Source organism: Trichosurus vulpecula, chromosome 5 (genome assembly GCF_011100635.1).
Source record: "Trichosurus vulpecula isolate mTriVul1 chromosome 5, mTriVul1.pri, whole genome shotgun sequence".
Classification (NCBI taxonomy): domain Eukaryota; kingdom Metazoa; phylum Chordata; class Mammalia; order Diprotodontia; family Phalangeridae; genus Trichosurus; species Trichosurus vulpecula.
The window spans coordinates 160,520,332-160,544,353 of record NC_050577.1 but is presented as its reverse complement, the minus strand read 5'-3'; the positions used below and the strand labels follow the sequence as shown (position 1 = coordinate 160,544,353).

At 34.8% G+C, this 24,022-nt stretch overlaps 1 protein-coding gene across 1 annotated transcript in view; it reads left to right on the top strand.

The window, feature by feature from the left end:
- SEMA3A (semaphorin 3A) overlaps nucleotides 1-24,022 on the top strand; it is a 299,829-nt gene that overhangs the window by 74,553 nt on the left and 201,254 nt on the right. Inside the window, exons 2-3 of the mRNA XM_036761139.1 lie at nucleotides 11,168-11,325; nucleotides 21,116-21,178. Of these exons, the coding sequence (XP_036617034.1) occupies nucleotides 11,168-11,325; nucleotides 21,116-21,178 (221 nt within the window). The remainder of the gene's footprint in view (nucleotides 1-11,167; nucleotides 11,326-21,115; nucleotides 21,179-24,022) is intronic.

Here is a 24,022-nt window from a genome sequence, read left to right as displayed (position 1 = left end):
ATAAACATGTAATTTATTCCTCTCTAATTTCTGAATTTATCTCCAGATGTGAACCCCAAAGGTTGAGAATCCCTATACTAGAAGCCCTATGGTTTCTTTAGTAAAGTAGCGACAAAGTCCAATGGGCAATCTATGAGTGTCAATTGTATGTGCAGGATGGATTAGAGAGAGATTAGATGCAGGCAGACCAATGATTGTCCTCGTGAGAAGTGATCAGTGCCTGAATTAGGATGGTTGTGATGTGAATCAGGGATTGGGACAGACATGAACATATTGAGGTGAAAGAACCAAATAGGATTTGGCAATTATTGTGAGAGGATAAATCAAAATGAAGGGCCAATGATTTCTGGGTTGTAAACCTGGATGTCTGGAAGAATGATGGTGCCAGAAATAGGAAAATTAAGAAGATAGTGCGGTGGATTTAGGTGGAAAGAAAATGAGCTTGGTTTTAGAGATGTTAAATTTGAGATGCCTGTGGATCATTCCAGCAAATTTATCCAGAAGGCAGCTGGAAATATAAAATTGAATCTCAGGAGAGATTGAGTACTAGCTACAGAGATTTGGGTGTCAGCTCCACATAGGTAATAATTGAATCCATGAGAGCTGATGAGATCACACAGAGAGTGTGTAAAGAGAGAAGAGAGAGCCCTGGAGTATATCTACCTATGGAGGGTAGCATATGGATGATGATTCTGTAAAGAAGATTTAAAATGGTCAATCATGTAGGTAGCAGGTAATTGTAACAAAGTGTAATCAGAAACTCAAATGAATCTATCAAATGAGTAGTCCTACCAGGGATATGGATCACAGCCCATCTGCCTGTTCATCCTGTAAAACTCTTGTCCATATCCTTCTGTAAATTTGAAGTAAGAGGTTAATTTACCCAATGTCTAAGAGACTTTCCTTGCTTTCTCTGGAAATCTCAAGAATGTTATTGGAGTACTTGGGCTGTCCAGTTGTTATGGTCACCCATACCATGTGACCTGCTCATATCATATAGTTTCAGTCATATACTTCATATAGTTCATATAGCACATGCATCCTATCATGTATTTACCTGATGATGTAATTTATTTTTGCTCTTCTTCCCAGTTCCTTATTAGGTGCAACCAGCTCACTGTTCTTCCTTCTTGCCCTTTCTGCAATATTCATATTCTGTTCTTTAAAAATTGTTAGGTAATAAAGGGAGTGCTGGAAAGTAGCTAATTGTTAAATTTTCAGTGTGAACATTTACACTCAGAATTGGCAAACCTCACAAATTAAGGCTTGATTTATTATTTTGTTGATCATATAGACTTAAGAAAGTGAGAGAGAAAATATTAAAAATGCAAATTTAGCTTAATGTGTAGTAAGTATATTCTCCCCCCCACCCCACCCCAGCTAGTTGTTAAACATTTATCAGCACACTACTGGCTTATGTTTCCATGTCACTCAGTCATATAAAACATGTCAGTAAAATAGTGGTATTAAAAATGTGGGCCTTTGTTTCTTGGAGAAGTTTAGGGTTATTAAAGGAGCTTTTACATTTTCTGAAGCCAATGTGTCCCTCTTTCTTCTTCCTTTCATCTGCTGGCTCTCATTGAGACCTACCTCATCCTTGATAGCTTAGCCTCCCTGGCCACCCTCTCCATTAATTTCTTCTGCTTAACTAATAGTGGTGGAAGAGTTAAAATAATCCTTACTCATTATTTTTTTTTCATTTTCAATACCCAGCACAATGCTTAACAGATAATATGTGCTTAATTAGTGCTTGATGAGTAAGTGATTGGAAATGCTTACTCTTTTTCCTTTCAGTGGCCCTTTTGAGAAGGAGTTAGGGGATGTGGCTTTATCTCCTACCCAAACTGCCACAAGAGCTCCTTCCCCTGGCTACATCAGCTGCATGGCATGCAATGACCTTGTGGCTTCAAGCTCCAAGTCTGGGAAGCTGAATAATCCACAAGATTCTTGTAAAAATATAGATAGCCTCTGACTCTGGAATGGGTTGTATTACTGGTAGGGAGAGAGAAAGGCCTGTCTGTGCCCTCACTTCTACCTGTTAAATACCACCAAGTTTTCTGTTACCAACCTAAACATTTGACACCATTTCTAGGCATCCCTTTCTCCTCACAAACAAGTCTCCATTGTATCTTGCCACACACAGTCTGCTTCAGCTCTTTGAGGGAGTGTAAAGGAAACCCATCTCCATGCGTTGAAGCTGAGGACCCTTTCCTCTCCCTTTCCTCAACTCTGTCTCTTTTTTATAGGTCCATGTTTGTGTGAAAGAATTATAAAGATGTTGTATTAGGACCACAATTCCTTATTTTCCGTTTTTGTACCTGTATATTTATGTAAAAAGATGGTCAGGACATTATATTAGAAGCCAATTTTCCAAGTAACAGAATTTATTTCATTGATTGACATATGTCATAAAACAAAAAAGTTTCCTCAGGCAGTCTATGTATATTTTGTCATGTTTGGCTATGATCTATAATGATATCTTTTATATCAATATCTTTTTTTTATTTTTTGGGAGGAAAACATGAATGAGTTTAAAATGGTATAATCTGCCAAGCTATACTGCTTCTAATTGTCCAAAAAGCCCATGATTTGCACAACTGCTTCTTCCAAAAAGTTTGGGGAGTAGTCTCGTGAAGAGCTCTGGGCCTAGGGCAATCAAAAAAGGCTTCATGAAAGAGTTGGCAGTGGTGTTGGGTCTTGAATAATGCATAGATTTTTCAGGAGTAGGAATGGTTGGGAAGATATTCCAGTTCTGAGCCTGAGATAAGGAAAAAAGAATATTTAGGGAATGCTTAGTATAGCAGTTTTCCTGGTGATTACAGTATTCATGAGGAAAGTACAGAGATAAGATTGCAAAAGTTTAGTTGGAATGAGATTTTTTTTGTAGGGTCTTGAAGGTTGGAGTGAGAAGTTTGGATTTTATTAGCATAAAAAATGATAAACTCCTAAAAGTTTTAAGAGTTAAGAGAATAATAGAATCAAACCAGTATTATAGGAAAGATCATTTGAGACAGTGCTTGGGATTGGAAGCTAGAAGAGACAAGAGACAATCATATAGGAAGCAATGGGCCCAACATGGATTAATAAGAAGTTTAATTTGGATAATTGTAGCGGAAATAGAAATGAAAGGAGATTTTGAAGTAATACTAGCCAGGATTTGGCACTCATTTGATACAGGGATTGAAGAAGAAGGAGGAGTCAAAAATGACTAAAGTTCCTGTTTTATTTGGGACTTATTGAAAATCAAAAGAGTAAGAACAAAGTTCAAATCATGCATTAAGGCACAATCTTCAAGTCAAAATGAATAAAGAGAATTTGTCTGACTGTAGCAACTGGTGGAGTACTGTCACTCTCCATGCTATAAAATTTGTAGAAAAAGGCATAAAGGAAGTAAACAAATACAGGAACAGGGGACTACTGTTTGTATTTGAAGGTCAAGTATACAGAGGTCTCCACCCTACTTAAAAAAATAAAAAAGGCTGGTGCTGGTTGATCTTGCACTCTAAAACTGAGCATTAATTTCATTGACTTTTTGAAAGTTTGACCTGGTCATGGTAATACAATCATCTGTGAAATGCTAGGTTTACTTTAAAGATAATCAGAATACCAGAAAAATCATATCACTGCGTACTGTAAAGATGCATAGTAGCACATCATCAGTCTAAAAAAATGTTTCTTATAAATTCTACCAAATGAGAAAATTAATATAAGAATACTAGTTGACAAAGGCAATCAGTAACAGTATCCATAATATGCCATTATTGATTACTGACAGTGTCATCTCTTCATTCTCCTGCAACCAGTTCACAAAAATCAGCTAGAGACTACCTGAGAGGGAATTATGGTATTTAAGTGGAAAAATACTAAGAATTTAAAAGTAAGTAATTATTCTAAAAGAATAGAAATAGGATTTAGAATGCTTTAACTCAGGACCATGGACAAAACTCTGTTATTACAAATTAAAAGGACCTGAGAGCTATTTGCCGACCTGCTTTTTAAATATAATTTTCATGCACACTCATACTCACCACGCACAAAGAACATATACACTCCAAGTTTGTGACTTCAGAGGAGAAACCAGTGATGATGTTGAATTATAACCTAACTTGATGAAGATTGGGAGGTTTTTTTTCCCTCCCTTTCCATCTTGCAAAAAATTCAAAAGATAGAAAATAAGCTATCAGTTTGCATTGGCAAGGGGATTTCTACATCAGTGTTTCCCTACAGGGAGGAACTCACAGTTCTACACTAAGATAAATTTCTTACAAACAATTTTTAAATTTTATTTTGAATTAAACTGAAATTGGGCTTTAAAAATAGTAAAAGCCCTTTATATGTGAAGAAACTGCTATCCATGAATGAATTTGAAACTGCTATTTTGAAAGTTGCGGCTCCACCAAAATGAATCATATGTAACTATTAGATGAATTTGCATCCTTTGTGATTATTGTCTGTGTTTATCAAGAATGTAACAAATGCACTGGTTGTCTTCCTATGACTCTTTTAAGTTTCTTAGGGGTGGGAGTGGAGTGTAAGTGTACAAATTATAACAAATGAATCTGAGACACATAGTTCTGAGCATAAGCAATTTATTAGCAAAGCAAGCAATTACCAACAAAGTGAGATCTCAAGCCCCTCAGTGGTCATGGATGCATTAGAGTAAGTAGAGTAGTCTTTTATACAATTGGTAAAGGTATAAGGTGGACTTAAATTTGGTATGATTGTGCTGACTTGCTTGCAAAAGAGGGTTTCCAAAGTCCTTGGTAAAGGAGAAATAGAGTAGATCAATATTTTCTGGAAACCTGTGAGTTAACCCTCACACCGGAGTGGTTGGGTGCTAGGCTTATGACCAGGCAAAATATCTTATGACCATGTTGACTCATCCTCCCTCCCTTCTCAGGTAAGATAGATTGAGGCCAGGCTGTAGCTCAGAGAAATGGGGAAGTTAAACTCATAAACTCTAATGCTAAGGCCTATACAATTCAATCTAACTCTAATCCATAACTACTGATTCCAGTGATTAGATACAACTCTCCAACAAAAATTCATGAATAATGCAGAATAAAATGGGATATCATTTTTCAACTTCACTTTATATAGGAGTTGTCTCCTATTCTCTTTAAATAATTGGCTTCTCTCCATTTCTGGTCATCATGTTTTCTGTTATTTGTTTTATCCTACTTCATGCAAGTTGTTTGTATATACTCATGTTTCTTTACCCTTTGTAAATGGGTGTTTTGTATCTATTCTATAGGAATCCAAATATAATTTAATTACTCTCATTATACTAATTTTTAAAGCAATGTCACATAGAATTTTTTATAGTTCCCTTTATATAATGAACGAAGTTAAAAAAGTCTTGTTTACTACTTTTTTCTACTGAATTTGCTTTTCTTACAATTTACTTCAACAAAGATTTAAGTGCTTACTATGTACAACGCTACATGTTAGGTACCTGAGGTAGAAAGAAATATGTACCGCCAATTGTATACTTCAGCAAGATACAACCTAATAGAAGTGGGGGATGGTAGTAGTATATGCACCGGAGAAGATACACATAAAAGTACAAATTTCTTAGCCTTCATTTAAAACCCTCCACAAAAAATACTTCCATGGCTAATCTTAATGTTTCTCCCTATTCTTTTTTTTTTTTTTTTCAGCTGCATGCCATCTTTTACTTCACCTCCCTATTATGGGTAGAATTCTCCTACATGTCCTTTTAAAATCCTTTCTGTCTTTCAAAACAAATCCAAAACCACTTCATCCAGAAAGTCTTTCTTTTAACAACCTCTCCCTTGCTAAAGTTGGAAATTAACTCTCCCTCCTTGTAATTCTCAAAGGACAACTCTCATACATGGTCTAGTTAGGCATTTATTGTTCATTGCCTATATGACCAATCTACTTTTGGACAGTAAACTCCTAATGGTGATGACCAGATCTAATTTATTTTTCTGTTTTTTAGAACTCTATATTACTTATTGCATGTACTAGGTACTTAATAGTGTTTATTCAATGTAGAATCAGTACCACCTTCAGGAAGAGTGGAGAGCTCTAGACTGCCAATTGCATAATGAAAACACTAGCAAGAACTTCAATTACAACTGATTCCTTTGACTAAAACCCAAATGGAATCCAACTTATGATTGCCCAGGAATGTTTAGACTTACTATAGTGATAGGGCAGAACATCTGGACCTGAAAATAATGAGTATATATTTTATTTCACTGTATTCAGATGCACCAAAGCCAAACTGTTGGAGCAATGATTTAGTTTGATCTTTTTTGAAAGTAATTTGGTTGTGGCAATAACAGTGGTGGGATTCAGCTGGTGCTCACCAGTTTGGTAGAACCCGCACCTAATTTTCAGTTTAGTTCCTTGAAACTGTAGTTAGCAGGGGCAGGGCCTGTGCCTGCCACGTCAGCGGAGGGGATGGAGCCTTGGCTCCATTCCATGGAGAACCTGCTGTTAATTCATTTGAATCCCACCACTGAATACACATGATCTCACATGTAATAAATGGGGTGAAATAGATATTATACTTCTCTCATTCTTGAATATTTATTTCACTTTCCACCGTCTGGGTATCATTATTAAGAAAGGGTAAATTCAAGTTAAGTATCAAGAGCAATAAAAACAGAACCTTGAACATCAAAATCTAAAACTCAGAAGAAGATAGTTCAGAGATTAAGCAGCTGAAAGGCAAAAACATTGAATATGTCCACATTCCAGAGAAGGACACACAAGTTTAAAATAAGGGAGATAGAAAATTGAAGGCTTTCAACAGTGAGATCACTTAAAAAAGACAATTAATTCTAAACTGAGTGTTTTAGTCTGAGAAAATTCTAAAAGAAACTAAGTTTTATATTACTCACTATGAAGCCATGAGAGCCTCAACAAGACTTGTTTCTCATTTTTTTTTCTTTTAATATTTTATCGATGTATTGTGTTTTTGCACTGCAGACATTTAAAGTTTACTCCCACTTTGGAAGATCTTTTGTTGCAATATAAAACAGCTAAGTAAAACTAGTAATACATGACCTAATCTGAAAGTACATGCAACATCTCAGTTTTGTAGCACTCCCCTCTCTGTTTTTTATTTAATTAATAGAAAACTATTTCTCTTCCTTCTCCCATCTCATCGGCTAAAAAAAATAAAGCAAGAAAAGAAAAAAAGACATTTTTTTTTTTTGGTAATAAGCATTCATGGTCAAGCAAAACAAATTCCATCAGTGGGTGTATATAAAAGTATAAATGCCTTTTATTTATCACCTCTTTCTAAAGAATAGCAGATTTCATCATTAATCCTCTGGAATCATAAATGGTTGTTGTATGTATTATAGATCTTATGGCTTACGGAATTGTTGGTTTTTACACTATAGTTGTCTGGATCATTCTAGTCTTGCTCATTTTATTCTTCATTAATTTTACAAATGTTCTCAAAATTGTTCATGTTTATAATATTAGTGTTATAGCATAAATTGTTCATCTGATTCTGCTTATTTCACCCTGAAGTTGTTCTTATAAGTCATTCCATGTCTTTTTTGAAATTGTCCATTTCCTCATTTTTTGTAGCATAATAGTACTCTATTATATTCATATGCCAAGCTTATTTAGCTATTCCTCAGTTTATGGCCAGCCCTTTAGTTTTCAGTTTTTTGCCACCATGAAAAAATAAATACATATGTGCATAATATATGTACATATATATATATATTTATACATAAAAACTTTTTCCTCTTTCTCTGATCTCTTTCTGGTTTAGATCTAGCAGTAATATAGCATTCTCTGTCTAGTAACTTTTTGTGTATGATTCAAGAATTGCTTTCTAAAAAGTTTATATTTATTCACAATTTCACCAATAATGTATCAATGTGCCCATTTTCCTGCAAGCCTTTCAATATTTATTATTTTCTTTTTGTAATAATTTTTACTACTATATTATGTGTGGAGTCAAGTTTCAGAATTATTTTAATTTTCATTTCTCTAATCAGTACAATTTTTTCATATTTCTATAGATAGCCTAATTTTCTTTGAGAATTGACTGTTCGTGTCTATAGACAATTTATTAATTAGGGATGACTTTTATTTTTATGATTTTGAATCAGTTGCTTAGATATTTTGAAAATGAGACCTTTATCAGAGAAACTTGCTGGAAAGATTTTCCCTGGTTAGGTAGTTCCTTTTAAATCTTAGCTTATTGGATTTAATTATGAAAAAAAAAACTAAAATCAATTTAATAAAATTATCAACTGTATCTTCTTTAATAAACTTACTTTTATTTTTCCATGAGAGCTATTCCTTGATTGATCATGAACTTTCCAATCCATAAATCAGTTTATTTTTTCCATGTTTATCTCATTTGTTTCTGATATGAAATTTTATTTCAAGTCCACATACTAATTTGGAGTTTATATTTGTTCAGAATATGTGGTATCGGTCTCTATTTTCTTCTGTATTGCTGTCCAGCTTTTAAGCATCCTTTTTTCTGATCAAATAGTTAGTCTTTACCATAGTAGCTGGGGTCACTGTGTTTATTGAATACCAGTGTTCTGTTATATACCTAATTTGTTCCACTGTTTGATCTCTCTACTTTTTAACCAGTTCTAATTTGTCTTAATAATTATTGCTTTACTGTGTAGTTTGAGATCTGGGATCTGGCATTGCTAAGGTCCCATTCATTCCCATTTCTTTTCATTTTTTTCTCTTGAAATGCTTATCCTTTTTTTCCTCCATATAAAATTTCATTATCATTATTTTCTAGTTATATAAAGTGAACCTTTGGTAGTTAGATTGTTATGACATTGAAGAAGTAAATTAATTTCGGTGGTATTGGCATTTTTATTATATTGCTTCATCCTACTCATGAACAATGAACATTTTTCCAATTATTTAGATTTGAATTTCTATAAATAGTGGTTGGTAGTTATATTCATATAGTTCTTTTGCTTATCTTGGAAAGCAAACTACCAAGTATTGAATACATTTATGCAATGGATCTCAGAGGCAAAGAATGCAAAATGTGAGAGAAGCTAGAGTCAGATGGAAAAGGATGGGAGGAAATTAAGCAGAATTATAAACCAATGGAAAACAGCTGCAAACCAGAGTTTGTTTCATTTGTGCTAAAGGAAAACAGTGAGTCTCTTTTGATTTCTGAAGAATTTAAGGTTTTATTAGTTTGACTTAAACTAAGAATAGTTTCTGTCTTCAGAGCGATTGTTATATTTGAAGAACCTAAACTTTCTAAGTTATCTTTACATAGTGAATAAGTCTTTGACATGGTACTAACAAGGTTCAGAAAGTATCTTGCCTTTATTTACCCTTTTTATGATCTTGTTTGAGCCCCATGGCTACCCTGTGAGATGGGCTAATAGAAGTATTATTATCCCAATGTTACATTTGAAGAAATTGAGGTTTTTTCAAGATTAAGTGGACTACACCTAGACACATCATTCTTAAATGACAGAAGGGGGATTTGAACCCACGTCTTTCTTGATGCCAAATCTAGTATGTTATCCAATATGTCACACTGCCTCTCATGAAGTAGATTTCCATTCCTACTCACTTTTACTGAACTAAATCTTTTCTTTTCTGTCTGACTGATTGCATACGAGCCCTTCTTATTGATCTTTTTTTTTTGGATCCATAACTTTTTTGTATTCTCTTGGAGCTAGTTACCTGTTAAAACTAAATTAATCCTTAATTAAATTATAATCACTTTATATAAAGTAGATCAGGTAATTGAAAAGGGAAGGGAGACAATGTATATACTATGCAAATTTCTGGGGAGAGGAGAACCACTTAATTTCTCTTCAGAATTTTCTTCACCATAACAATAGTTTGCATATCCGTGCAACTTTTTCTTCACAATGGCCTTCTAAGGCAGATAATGAAAGTAACATTATCACCATTTTACACATGAAGAAAGTGAAGGTCAGAGGTTGTGACTACCCACGATCCCCAATAATAATGAGCAGTCTATTTCTCTGTTGTGTTCTTTTTTATATAAATGTACAGGCAAAAATGAAGCCAAATATCCATCAATCTTAGCTGTCTTCATAATGTATTAGGGTTTAAAAGCAGAATATGTTCATACAAAGCAGACTACTATCATGGAAAGAATGCTACATAGGGATTCAAATGACCCATCTCTGTCACTTCCTTGCTGTGGGACCTTGAGTTAATCACTTAACTTCTATAAGTCTCAGTTTCCTTATATGTAAAAGGGAAGATTTGGACTATCAATAATAAATAATTATTTTTAAGCTCTTCCTATGTGCCAGGCATTGTCATAAGCCAAGGATACAAAGAAAAAAAAAGTCTGTTTTCAAGAAGCTTATGCTCTAACAGGAGAAGTTACCATTTATAAATCAGAACATTTAAAATAAATCCAAAGTAGAGAGAAATTAACTTTGGAGGGGATAGCATCTAGGGGTACAAGGATGGGCATCTTGGAAGAAGTTTAATTTAAGAACTCAATCTAAAAGGAAGTCAGGTATTCTAAAAGTTGTAGGCTGAGAGAAAAAGAGAACATTCCAGGCATGGGGAATAGATTGAAAAGAGGTTATTGTGTGCGAGTAACAAGGAGGCCTTAGACTAGCCTGTATTGTAGAGTGAATGGAGCAGAGGAATGTGGAAGAAGTTTAGAAAGGTAGGAAGGGGTTAGATTTTGAAAAGCCTATAAAGATAAACAAAAGATTTTATGTTTGAGCCTGAAGTAAGAGGAAGCCACCAGAGGGGTGTGTGTATGTGTGTGTGTGTGTGTGTGTGTATTGAGGGGAGAGGTGGGGTAAGGCAGGAGAGAAGGGGAGAAGTGGAATGAAAGGGAAAAATGTGTTATGGTCAGACCTACACTACTGGAAAAATAATTTTGGCAGCTGAGTTGCTGCAATAGCCTTCTCCTTGGTCTCCAACCCAGATTTTTACATATATATATAGCCTCTTTTCTACTATTTTTGGGATCTGTAAGAATAGAATTAATTTTAAATGTATAACTGCTATTTTAGTGAAATATAAGAAGTTAGTTTCTTTATCATGCATAAACTCAAGCAAAGTAGGCAAGATCAGATAATTATAGAATGCAGCGTCCATGTTTCAGCATTTGTTATAGGCTGTGTTTCTTTTATTATGTCATCAAACTAACAGAAATGTGTGCTTTGTTACTTTGCAGAAATGTTGGAATCCAACAATGTTATCACTTTCAATGGCCTGACAAACAGCTCCAGTTATCACACTTTCCTTTTGGACGAGGAACGGAGTAGGCTGTATGTTGGAGCAAAAGATCACATATTTTCATTCAACCTGGTTAATATCAAGGATTTTCAAAAGGTATTTTCATTCTAATATATGTACTAGAGTATTTAAACAATTAAAGTCACTAAGGTGGAATAATGGCAATTTTCAATTCTAATTTTGGAAAAGGTCAAATTTGATTTAATCTTATGTGGCTATTTGATATCATAATATAACAGAATTTAAGAGTTAGAAGGGATTTCAAAGTCATCTAGACCAATCCATTCCCCAAAGGATTCCCCAATATAATACACCTGACATTTGGTTGTCGATTCTTTGCTTAAGGACTTCCAAAGAGGTGAGCCCTTCACCTCCCAAAGTATCCCCTTGTATTTTTGAGAGCTATAATGGTTAGAAAGGTTTTTTTTTTCCTTGACATTGTCTGAAATTACCTCTTTGTAACTTCTAACCATTCTGACCTTCATTTATTTTAATGCATATATATTTGTATGTATATATTTTGTTGTTCAGTTGTGTGTGACTCTTCATGACTCCATTTTGGGGTTTTCTTGGCAAAGATATTGGAGTGGTTTGCAATTTCCTTCTCCAGCTCATTTTGCAGATAAGGAACTAAGGCAGAGTTAAGCTACTTCCCCAGGGTCACACAGCTAGTAAGTGTTTTGAGGCCAGATTTGAACTCACAAAGATGAGTCTTCCTGATTCCAAGCCCAGCATTCTATCCACTGTACTACTTAGCTGTCCTACATGTATGTGTGTATGTGTGTATACACATTCATATAATGTGTAATCACTTTTATGGTATACATTTTTACTCTCACACTTTAAAAAGCTATTAAAGTCTCAAATGTTCTACTATACATGGTTAACTTAAGATAACATGAAAACGTCTGAAGGAAAAGTGAAGAATCTATTTTTGTCATGGAAAACCCATCAACATTTGATGGCTCATTCATTTTATATCATGAGATCCATTCCACTTTCATGACTTATAGTTTGGTAAACCAGTATAGAATTGACACAGTGGAAGGGAAATGATACTATTAAGTGAATAAATGAGCTCTGCTTTAAGCTAACAGTTCTATAACAGTCAATACTTCCAGCTTTAGTTCTCTGAAACATAAAAATGACTTCTAGAAAGCCTCACAAAAAGGTCATATTACAGTATATTTCTGAGAGTGCATACACCTCAGTGTTTGAATGTGTGGGTGTTGATTTTGCTTCTTTCTTCACTCTGAGTGCTGTAAAATGGTGTGCCTCAGCTCCTCATAAACCATAATAGATTGAATACTAATAAAATGGTGACAGATTGGTAAAAGCTTTTTACACTTGATGGAGAACATTACTTTCGGTAAGAGTTGCATAGTTAAGTTCAAAGTTGATGTACATTCTCAGAGAGGAAGATATTCCAACAAAGACATTTACTTTTTCATTTGCAAAGAGCTTCCCCAAATGCTAATATACTGATTAGGTTCATAAAGAAGTTTGATTTATTACAGATCAGCATGCAAAAATTGTAGTATTTTAATTTTTTTTTATAGTTAAGTGTTTTGAAAGACACAACAAATAATATTCTGGTATTATTTTCCCTGACCTTTCTTTCTGACTCTAAGCCTCTTCAGATGATAGAAATGAATACCTTGCCTCTTCTATTCTGGAAGAAAACCAGCTTATTCATTTGTAAACTGAATCAAATGGATTAACACATTTTTTTTTAAATCTTCTTGGAGGAAACACAAATGCAACACATTTTGTGTGTTAATCCCCAAAAGTAATTCAAATTTTATCAAAGTATCTGTAAGAATTAAAGAAAATTGTCCTGCAACAATTTAAATACTATCTGGTGTTGGCAGATCATGTCTTATAACTTTTTTTTGTTTTATTAAATTTTATGTCCTACCCTGTTTTTAAAGGACGAATTAGCTCTAAATCTGCATTTGGTCATCTTTAGTTTTTCGTTTCTTGTATTTAAATAATTTCTGAGGCAGCACAGTAACTAAGGGTACTGAATTTTGAGTCAGGAGGGTCTAACTTCAAATTCTGCATTAGACACTTTACACCTAGATTTGTGAACCTTGAGGGAGTCGTTGAACCTTGCTGAGGTAAAGTTTCCTTATTTATAAAACGCAGATAATAATAGCATCTAATTCTCAGAGTTGTGGGAGGATTAAATGAGATGACACTTTGTATAGTGCTTTGCAAATTTTGTTTATGTCTATGAGTTGTCTATTTTGAATAATTTAACTAATATTTCTAACCAGATTTTATGTTGATTATACACTCTTGATTATAGGGTAAAAAATGCAAATTATTTAAGATTACCTAATTTTTTTTTCCTATTTTATACTATATATATTCTATGATTAAGTTAGAAAGGAGACTTTTCATTACTAATTTAACCTTTGTAGCAAGATGAGAATACCCTGAGATGATAGTCAAGCTTGTAGGACGATCTTAGATCAGGGGTGGGGAACCTGTGGCCCTGAGGCCACATGTGGCCCTTTAGGTCCTCAAGTGCAGCCCTTTGAGTGAATCCAAACTTCACAGAACAAATCCTTCACTCCTCAAGTTCTCCACCCCTGGTCTAAACTTTTTTAGCCCAGCTTTCCTATAGGGAAGAGAAAGGATGAAAACTTAGCAATAGTAGCTTCCTTTCTTGGAGCACTGTGCCTGTTGTCATGAAACTGGAAAGTCTTTTTGGGGTGGAGTTGGCCTAAATATGATCATTTTATGTTATGACCAAAATTAATGGAAATCTTATCCTTTATTGGCTTAACTGTCTAGAAAAGTCAAAGCACTGCTGTGTTCTTAATAAGGCCTCTTGAGGGTCATATGCTTTGGCTAGACTGAAGGCAGGTTAAAGGAAAGGGATTACTAGGTAATTAGCATATCTATACTACACTGATACCACCTTCCTGAACATTCTGCAACCAAGAACTTTCCTAGTCTTATTCCTTTGTATTTACCAACTTCTCTTTTGTATCATAGTAATGTGTGTATTTGTCCTTTTATTCACCTTGTTGAAAGTCTCCTAGAGAGTAGGATTTGTGCCATAACTATCTTTATAACCCCAGAAATGGAACTGAGATAGGTCGGTTCATTAATTCTGAAAGCTTTCATTGTATGCTTGCTACTGACTTAGATGCTGTAGGGATAAAAGTCAGTCATTAAGCATTTATTAAGTGTCTACTACATGCCAGACACTATGCTAAGTGCTGGGAATACAAAAAAGAGGCAAAAAGTCCTTGCCCTCAAGAAGCTCAGATGAACAAAATATCCTAGTTCCTCTTAAAGAGTTGAGAGTCTGGAAAGAGAGATAAGAAATATACTCATCTACATCTGAGTTCTTACACTCAGAAGACACCCCCCTCCCCCACACTCTGTTGTCTCCATGTGCTACACCATCTCCTTTCTCTTACTAATTTAAACTAGTTGCTACTTTAAGGTTTCTTATGGGTGATAGTATCACTACCCTTGCTGTTGATAGTGGTTCTAAAATATTTAAAGCTGGATTTGTAAGAGACACTGACCCTCAGGTTGTATTCTCTTCCATTCTGGGATGCCCCTAGCATCTAATCTGATAGTTGTTATGACCCTGAAAGACAGTGACATGGAGGATAAAGCACAGAGCCATAAATTTATTAAAGCCCTGAGGTCTCCTATTCAATGCATTACTGTCATCAATTAGGATAAGATTGGAGGAGATCTAGCATCATATTTTCTAAAGTGACCTCCACTGTAGAAGATCACCCTGTGTTATTCACAGAAGCCACCCTCCAAAAAGACGTCTAAAGCCAACAGAGGGGGGAAAATGATATATATGCCCATATGATGTTCAAGACCTTCGGTACTCTGGCCATGAATGTTGTTATTCAGACTATGTTCTCTCTATGTATTTCTGGTGGTACCATTGGCATTATGATGGTATGACCCACACTCTGACCACATATGAAGGTTATTCGCATCCCCATACGATCCCTCTTGGAATCTTCCTAGTTGTGACCTGAGGGACTAATTCATAAAGTTCCTAAGGGAAACTACAGCTTCCCTGATACAGCAGAATGGCGGATTGTGTGTGATATAAAAGAGAAGTTAGTTGTGTTGTGCTCCTTTCCTAGATTTTGAGCAGGATCTGACCACAGCTATTTAGTTCCTCTCTCTAGAAAAGACCTACAAGCTTCTTGAGGGTCAGGACATGGCCATTATCAGTAAGAGGTTGAGAAATTCTCTTCCAACATCTTTCTTGGGTATGGAATTTTGTGGTTTCCATGAAAAAAAATTTTTAACTCAATTATGAAGTTTGATGTTGACATCCATAAGGATCCGTATGCCAGAAATATTCTGTCTGGTGGTACTGACAGGACACAGAAGAAGATACATTGTGCTGGCCCCAGCACAATAAAATTAAGAGCATTGCTCAGCCATAGCACAAGTAGTACCTTCTGGAAGATTCAGCAGCTATGGTTTAGCAAACAGAGGTGTATTGAATCAGTGTCCATGGTTAAGGGCTATTAAAGAGTCCCCTCAATTTGTCTTTTTGAGTTTCAGTATTTTCCAGAAACACTGGACTCAGCATGCAGAAGGCCCTGAATGTATCAAAGATGAAACCTCACAGCTGACATAATTTATTGTTTGCATCCCAAGCTGGATTCCCTGTATGCTCCCGGGAGGCAAGACAGGTGCCAGCCAGTCTGTGCCGAGCTGGGAGAATGCTCCTGCAGCTCAGGTCCTTTACAGATAAGCAGACCCTCCTAACATAGTCTAGAGGTTTCCAAGGGAAAAGAATGGGGCTTTTGTCCTCTCCTTGCTCCTCCCCTTCAGGAGGGGTTTTGTCCTTTTCCCCACCTATCCCCTCCCATGCCATCCCCTCGTCCTTCCTTCTTCTCCTTTTGTTGTACTGTCATAAATATGTAAACTTCTGCAAGGATTGTGAACTCTTTGGGTTCCACATGCATGATCATTTCTCTTGTAATAAACCTGATTTTCACATAAGTCTCATGATGTTATGATTTCCTGTTGACACCATAGCAAATGCTTCTAAACAGATGGTTTTTTTGTTGGTTGATGAGTTGGTTTCAAAGATGTGACATGATAATTGCTCCCTTAAAAGATGAGATTGGCAAGGTTTTATTAGTTTTTGTTTGATACCCCCAAAATGGAAAGGTAAAGGTGATGAGCAGTCTGAGTGTAGTGGAGTTAAACATCTCTAAAGTTCTACAATTCATATTCAAGCCTCTAATTGTACATTTAGTAGTCATTCCAAATAATGCAAAATGTATTGTTACAGGCTGTTACTTGTGTCTATGAAGGCTGCTCTTTACAAAAAAACTTATTACATAAATTCAGATGAAGTTAGTGGTGGGAGAGATTATATAATTGAAATGTATTATGTAATCCTTAAAAAAAAACCTTTTTATGTCATTTTTCTTAATACTTGTTCCTTATTTTATATTGTCAGAGCTATAATAGCCCTTCTTTTTCTTTTTGCTGCCGAAAAAGGATGGGAATGAAAGCTTTTTTGGGTCTCCCTGGGAGTATAATGAAATTGGTGCCACTATTTGGGGGAGTAGAGAAGTTGTATCCATATGGTGACTTTAGAATAGTTCAAATAAAAGTGCCCCTGTGAAAGAAATTCAGGGAAAGTGGGGAAAGAAATCAAGTCATCCTGAATCCTCTTCATCTATTAGATTGCAAATGCTTTGAGATCAGAAAAGAAGCTATTTGTCTCACAATGTTTGTTCCATAATTGCTTTAGTCAAATTTGCTAGATTTGGATGCAGATGAGAACTGAATTAGAAGGCGATTGAATGGCAGCCTAAGGAATGTGGACCTTTTTTTAGTAAACAATAGGGAGAAAGTAAAAAAACAATTAATATGATATTTAGGGAATTTAATCTGGGAGTAGTATGTAGAATGGATTAGAAAAGCTAGAGGATGGAGACAGAGAAATCCAACAGGAAACTATTATAATCATTTATATTAAAAAAAGGCATATGCCTCCAGCCTAACCACTCTTTGTCTTAGCCTAGCTAACCGTTGCTATCGTGCCCCATAAATGTAGGTGAAATGCAGAATTCTGTGCTGTGTCCTCTTGTTTATCTATTTGTCTATCTATCTATCTATCTGTCTGTCTATCATCTATCTATCTATCTATCTATCTATCTGTCTATCTATCTGTTTGTCTATCTATCTAATATCTTATCAATTCTGGTGGGTTTGTAGGAACATGGATTTAGAACAGGAAAGGGCTTCAGAGGTCATTTAGCCCAGACTATGATTTTATAGATCAGGGACTGAGGGCCTAAAAGGTTAAAGGACTTCATCAGGATCACTCCACCAGCATGTTTCAGAGGTAAGGTTTGAGCCCAAGTATTCCTGATTCAAAATTCGACACTCTATCCAGATTTCAATGCTTTTAGTCCAGATTGTTGTACTAGTTGTATTAGTAGGCAGAATCGAGGGTCAAGGAGTTTGAAAGTGATGAAGAGTGGAAATAGTGACTTAGTGGCAAAAGGAGTGAAAGAAAAATATTTCTAAATTTAATTTAGTAAGTTTTTTTTTTAAATTTGTAAATAAAATTATACACATTTCATCCAAAGAGTTTAACTGAGTTCATCTCCCATTTCATTTGCCATTAAAACAAACAATGATTTATCAGCCTTGTCAGAGGAGCGAAGATCCAGGAAGGGTTTGGGGACTGGACAAGATGATCTCTTCTGAAGTCCTTTCCAACCTGAAATCTATAATCTTTTTATACCTACTCAGGATAACAGTTATAACTTCATGGAAACAGTCATGCTGCACTTAAATCATGACATCTTAGTTTATTTTTCCCCCCAAAGAACTCTAGAAATTTGAAATTGCTTGTGTCATAAATTATTATTTATGTATCTTTTCCAGGCAGTGCCATTAACTAAGTGTCTGGCTTTAAATAATTGATTTCACTACAGTCTAATTTGGCTCACATTTTGCTGAGTGTTTATGGAAAGGCAAATAGAAAAAGAGGTAGGGAAAGAAGTGATAGAATGATGGGATGAGAGGGTGTGATAAGGTGTTTATGGTAGGTCAGAGGAAGTTAGAAATGTTGGGGGAAGGACAGTATGGAGGTTCATATTCATTCACGTCTTTCTTGGTCGTGGCTACCACTTTCCCTCTCTAATAATGATTATGAATTTGAAAGTTTTAAATGGGAGGTGAAACAGCTCCATCTCTAGAGCCCTGTCCTGAGGGCTTGTCCGTTACTCGGAGATGTTAGGTCCATTAGAAAACAGAACTATTGATTAGTAGAAAGTAAGTAGCCTAAATGTTTGCCATATGTTCTCAAAGAGAGCAAGGGGATGGGGAAGAGGAAAATGAAAGGGAAGATGAATATGGGTGTTTTGTAGTAGACCATATCTCCCCAAGGTGATTGGAAGGCAGTACTGTAGAGGATGCTCAAATCAAAAGAGCTGTGTTCAAATCCAGCCTCAGACAGTTACTAGCTGTGTGACCTTGGGAAAGTCGCTTAACCCTGTTAGCCTCAGGGTTGAGCTGGAGAAGGAAATGGCAAACCACTGTAATGGCTTTGCCACAAAAACCCCAAAATGAGGTCACAAAGAGTTGGATACAATTGAAATGACCAAACGATACCCTCAACAACACTATAGAGGTTGCATAATCTGTGATTCAAGGTTCCCTTTCTGTTACTATCTCCACGGCCTCAGTTTTGTTCTTAAACATAACAAAGAAAAAGAATAGGTTTGATTAGATGATCCCTAAAGTTTACCCCCACAGTCCCAACTCTGACATTTGATAGTTTCAGAAGAAAGGCCTCAAAAGGCTCCTATTTTGAGAATGATAGTATAACCAATAGGTGGCAGATGTGTGGAAAATGTTTTTGCTGGTGACCTAGAGTGTTGCAGATGTAATCTCTTTAATGAGATCAACGTAGATGCTGTCATAGTCACAGTTTTAATGTACAGATTATCAAAATCAACTGAGGTATCGAAAACATTCTTGTCTGTAGCAGGGTAAATCATTACTTTTTATATGACTACCCTTACTCTAGTTATTCTACTGAATTTCAGCAAAAAAAAATACAGAAAAAAATTCTAGGGATCATGGGAGCCAATTATTCCTATGTGTTTTTATGAAACGTGGGCATCACATAAAGTCTGGCTATGATTCATTTAGAAATGCCAGATGATGTAGTAAAATTGATCGTAATATTGGGTTATGACTGTAATATTCAATAGAAAATACTTCAAAAGCAAAATAAAAATATAATCAGAAGTAGGATTTTAGGGTAAACTAAGGAATGGTCTAGGGTGGATATAAACATAATCTTTGTAAAATAAACATTCCAGATTTTATTTTAACAAGCCCAGGAATGTGAAATTTAACTAGTAGGACTTTCATTAACATTTGTCAGTCACCTAAAATCCTCTTTTGTTTTATCTTCATTTAGAGGCATAAATAATACTTTTATATAAGTTGACTTTAGACCTGAGAGGCCATGTCTCGTGGTGGATAGGCAGTCAGACTTGAAACCAAGAATAGCTAAACTCAGATCCTTCTGCTGTATTCTATTTGGCTGTGGGCAAGTCATTTAATTTCTTGTCATTCTCAGGAACTTTCCAAAAAATTTCTGATCTACATTAGTAAAAGGAGTTTTTCTTACCTGATAGCAACCTATCCCAATGCAATAATGGACCTGGTCCTATAACTTGTGAAACAGATTCTTGATACTTGTCTCATGATATCCTATATTGAAAACATTCAACAAGATGTTGCTTTAATTGCTTTGCAATTTCGCGTATTTATGCCTGTCTTTGAATTATCAGATCAGCTTTTGGAATGTCCTGATTTCACTAGACAATTGCCTAAATCATTATTTTGTCTTTGTAGTGATTATGCAGATATTCTTCTAATGACAGTGAGGAAATCTAACATAAATAATTTGGTCAAGACTATCACACAATCATGGTGGAGATAGAGCTCCTTGTTTCCCACCACCTCATTCACACCTTCTGAAGTTGTGTTAAAATCACAAATTACACATCAAATGGAAAAATCTCACAAAGTAGTCTAAATTAATGATAAGATTTTTGGCATTTTATTGTTCTTTCGTGATTAGGATGATATTCTTATGGTTTCTGTTTCCAACGTTGAATATAAAGATGCTTGGAAGACCAGCCTAGATAAATAGTGACTCATCATCAGGTTGACTGAAGTGTGATGTCTTTTGGTCTCAGAAACTCTCAGAGATTATCTACTGAGTTATGAGGAGGTTGTGATTCATGTTAGGAAAGGGATTATCCATAATGAAAAATGTTGCAGAATCTTGAATTATCGAAGCAAAAATAATAAGTAGATATTTCAGTGATCATAAAACATAGATTTAGTGTTTAATCCTGGCCCCTTATTTAACAGATAATGAAACAGAAGAACAAAGTGATGAAGTGACTTGACTAAATGAATAACAATTTTTTAACTGAATGGTAATTATAAACAGACTAAAAAACAAAGTGATAGAATTTCTCATATATTGAAAGGCAAGCAATTTCAAATGTCTGAAGTTCTGGGAAAAGCAGAAAAAGTTGCATAATGAAAGGTAGCAGTAATGTTTGCATGTTTTTATAACTTGTAATTCATGTTGTTCACTTTTCCTAAAAAAAATATTTTTTTAAACTAAATCTGAATTAAATTAACATAAATTGACATATCTCAATAGGAACTTGAAACACTGAGAAGGGGGTAATTCTATCCATGGAATCTGCTTTTGATTCATCTTGGCTACACCAGCTTGACCTAGAATGATTGTAGTCATGATCTTAAATGAACCTTCCTTCCAAGCAGACCCAAAGTAATCTTTATTCTCTGCTTTTAGATTGCTTGGCCAGTTTCTCATACGCGAAGGGACGAGTGCAAGTGGGCTGGAAAAGATATTTTGGTAAGCAACAATCTTTTAAAATTATTTTAGAAATTGAATAAGCAATTTATAACTGGGTATATAATAACTTTATAACTTCCGCTTCAGACATTTATTTTTCTTTTATGTTTTGACATTTAGATTTCAAATGTTTTGCTAATTTTCAGTTCTGGAAATGATAATCATAAGAGCTGGGATATTGACTGTCAATAAGAACTCAAAGGGTACAAATGTATAATATTTACATGTAAGAAATAAAAGAAGCAAAGAATAGCAATTTTACCATAAAATGCCATCTGTCATAGTCATACCCTTACTCATATCTATAGTAGGTCACTTTTGTAGGATATTCTTGCAGTACTGTTTTTAATATATTCAGTGAACAGCTCAGGAGACCCAATCAACATAGTTAGCCTCAACTGTTCTTCATGGTTGACAGCAATCATGACAACTGGATCTGTAATGCAGGAAGTTAGAGAGGGTCATAGTTATAGATAGGACTTTTGCCTTCAAGTACACCTGTGTCTGCAAAGCTCCTGAAAGGTAATTTATGATTCTGTAAATTTTCTTTTATTTGCTTTGATCTTGAATTTTCTTTGATTTTTGAATGGCCTAACCATAGGCAAATGTTTAAGAAGTATGACTGTTAAGATGTGTGTATGTATATATGTATGTATATACACACAAACATATATGTGTGTGCCTTGTCTGTGTCTCTATATATTAGCTAAAATAGCTCTAACTAGTATGGTAAACTAGAGTTTACCATACATATGGAAAAATTGAAATATTAATGAATACAATTTTATAAATAAAACTATCACTGCATATACAAAATAAATCTGAATACATGCACATATGTGTGTATTCTTCAATTATTTCATTGTATACATGATCTCAACAATGAGGCTATTCCCTCCATCAGTGCATAATCACAACTATGTATCTAGATAGGTACATGTATACATAAATACTTGTCTTTATGTATGTATGTTTGGATATATTCAGAAAAGTTTGATTTTTCAAGACTTCACATACATACACACACACACAGAAACACACATATAATTAAGCATTTTCATCATATTCTTCATTGTTCTAAATCCAAATGAATCAACATTTCTTTTGAGAATTTTATTTGATGCTTTAGGGTGTTGTTAAAGTAGTATATAAATTAAAATTATTATTGTATTCAATATTCACATTATTATATCTGTATTGATGGATAGGTGTATACAACACACAAAAAGAAAGATTAGTAGCAATTTTGATACAAGACTGACAGAATTGAATTAAGCATTATTCTGTACTTTTCATTTTAAAATAAATGATAAATAATGGCTCCACTGTCTTTATATTAATTTTACTTATACAACAAACTTAACTTAAAAGAATGGATTTCACTTAGATAATAAACTTTAGATTTGCTTCTTTTAGTATAGGAAAATACAACTGTGTACAGTATCTGTGTAAAAGGGACATAAATATATTTACACATACATAAACACATATGTGAAATATAGCAGGGTGTACTGAATGGAAGTCTGGCTATGGGATAAAAAAGATATGAGTTAAAATATTGGATTGGAACCTTGTAACCAAGAGCAAGTCAATTAACATCTTAAGGCCTTAAGCAACTGTATAAATAATAGAGGAGTTGCTAATGTGCATTGGTACAGGGGATTTCCATAATACCAATTAAATCACCCTCCTGGGGGGCGGGGAGGCAACACACAGATATATGTACTTATGTGTGTATACATCTCTCTTTCTCTCTCTGTTTCTCCATATATATGTATATGTATGTATGTATACATAAAACACATGTGTGTTTGAATGGACAGAGAATGTACAAATGATGATATTGATCAACTCTGCTATGTCCAAAATAGTAACTGTTCCAAATACTATTGTTCAGTTGTGTCTGACTCTTTGTGACCCCATTTGGGGTTTTATCAGGAAAGATACTGGAGATGTTTGCCATTTCCTTCTCCAGCTCATTTTTTTTACAGATGAGGAAACTGAGGCAAACAGGGATTAAAGGACTTGTCCAGGGTCACCCAGCTAGTAAGTGTCTGAGGCCAAGTCAAGAAGATAAGTCTTTCTGACTCCAGGCCTGGACCTCTATCCATTGTGCCACTTAGCTGCCCAAATTGAGTCACATATTTTTCCCTGAGAGGACCCATATTTCTTCCTTGTTATCGATAGACTTTTTGGATTTATTTTGAAGGCAACTGTCTCAATATTCTTAGAAGCCTAGTCGCTTGATTCTTCCATTATGAAATTCTGAAGAAAATATATGTATTTATCAAAAGAAAATTTATGTCATAACTCTATAAACTGAATGACATTTAGGCTAATAACTGAAAACAGTCTCTCTTCAGAAAAGGTGTATTACCAATAAATGAATGAAGGAATGAATGATGGTTTTTCACAAAAGAAATAGCTCTGGGTTTTTTGGGTAAGGAGACATAGGCTCAAATGTCACTGTCCATGTATTGACTATTTGGCTTTGGGCTAGTAGCTTACCTTCTTTGGCCCTAATATCAGGTGCTCAAGCTGGCTCTCAAATTGATGGTTTGTAAATGCCTACATAATTTTCAAGGTGAGCATTTACACCTTTGAAATCAGCAGACTATAAATCAGGACTTCATTTATTGTTTTGTTGATTGTCCAGGCTTAAGAAAGTGGTGGAGAAAATGTCAATAACACACTGTTAAAAGTGTGTTGGGTTTCTTTTTTTATTTTTTTTTTCTGGAGAGCTGCTTGTTAAACATTTACCAGCAGACCCTTACCTAGCTTCAAATGAAGAGGTTAGATTTAGATGACTTCTTTTTGAAATTCAAATGTCAAATATAAATCTGT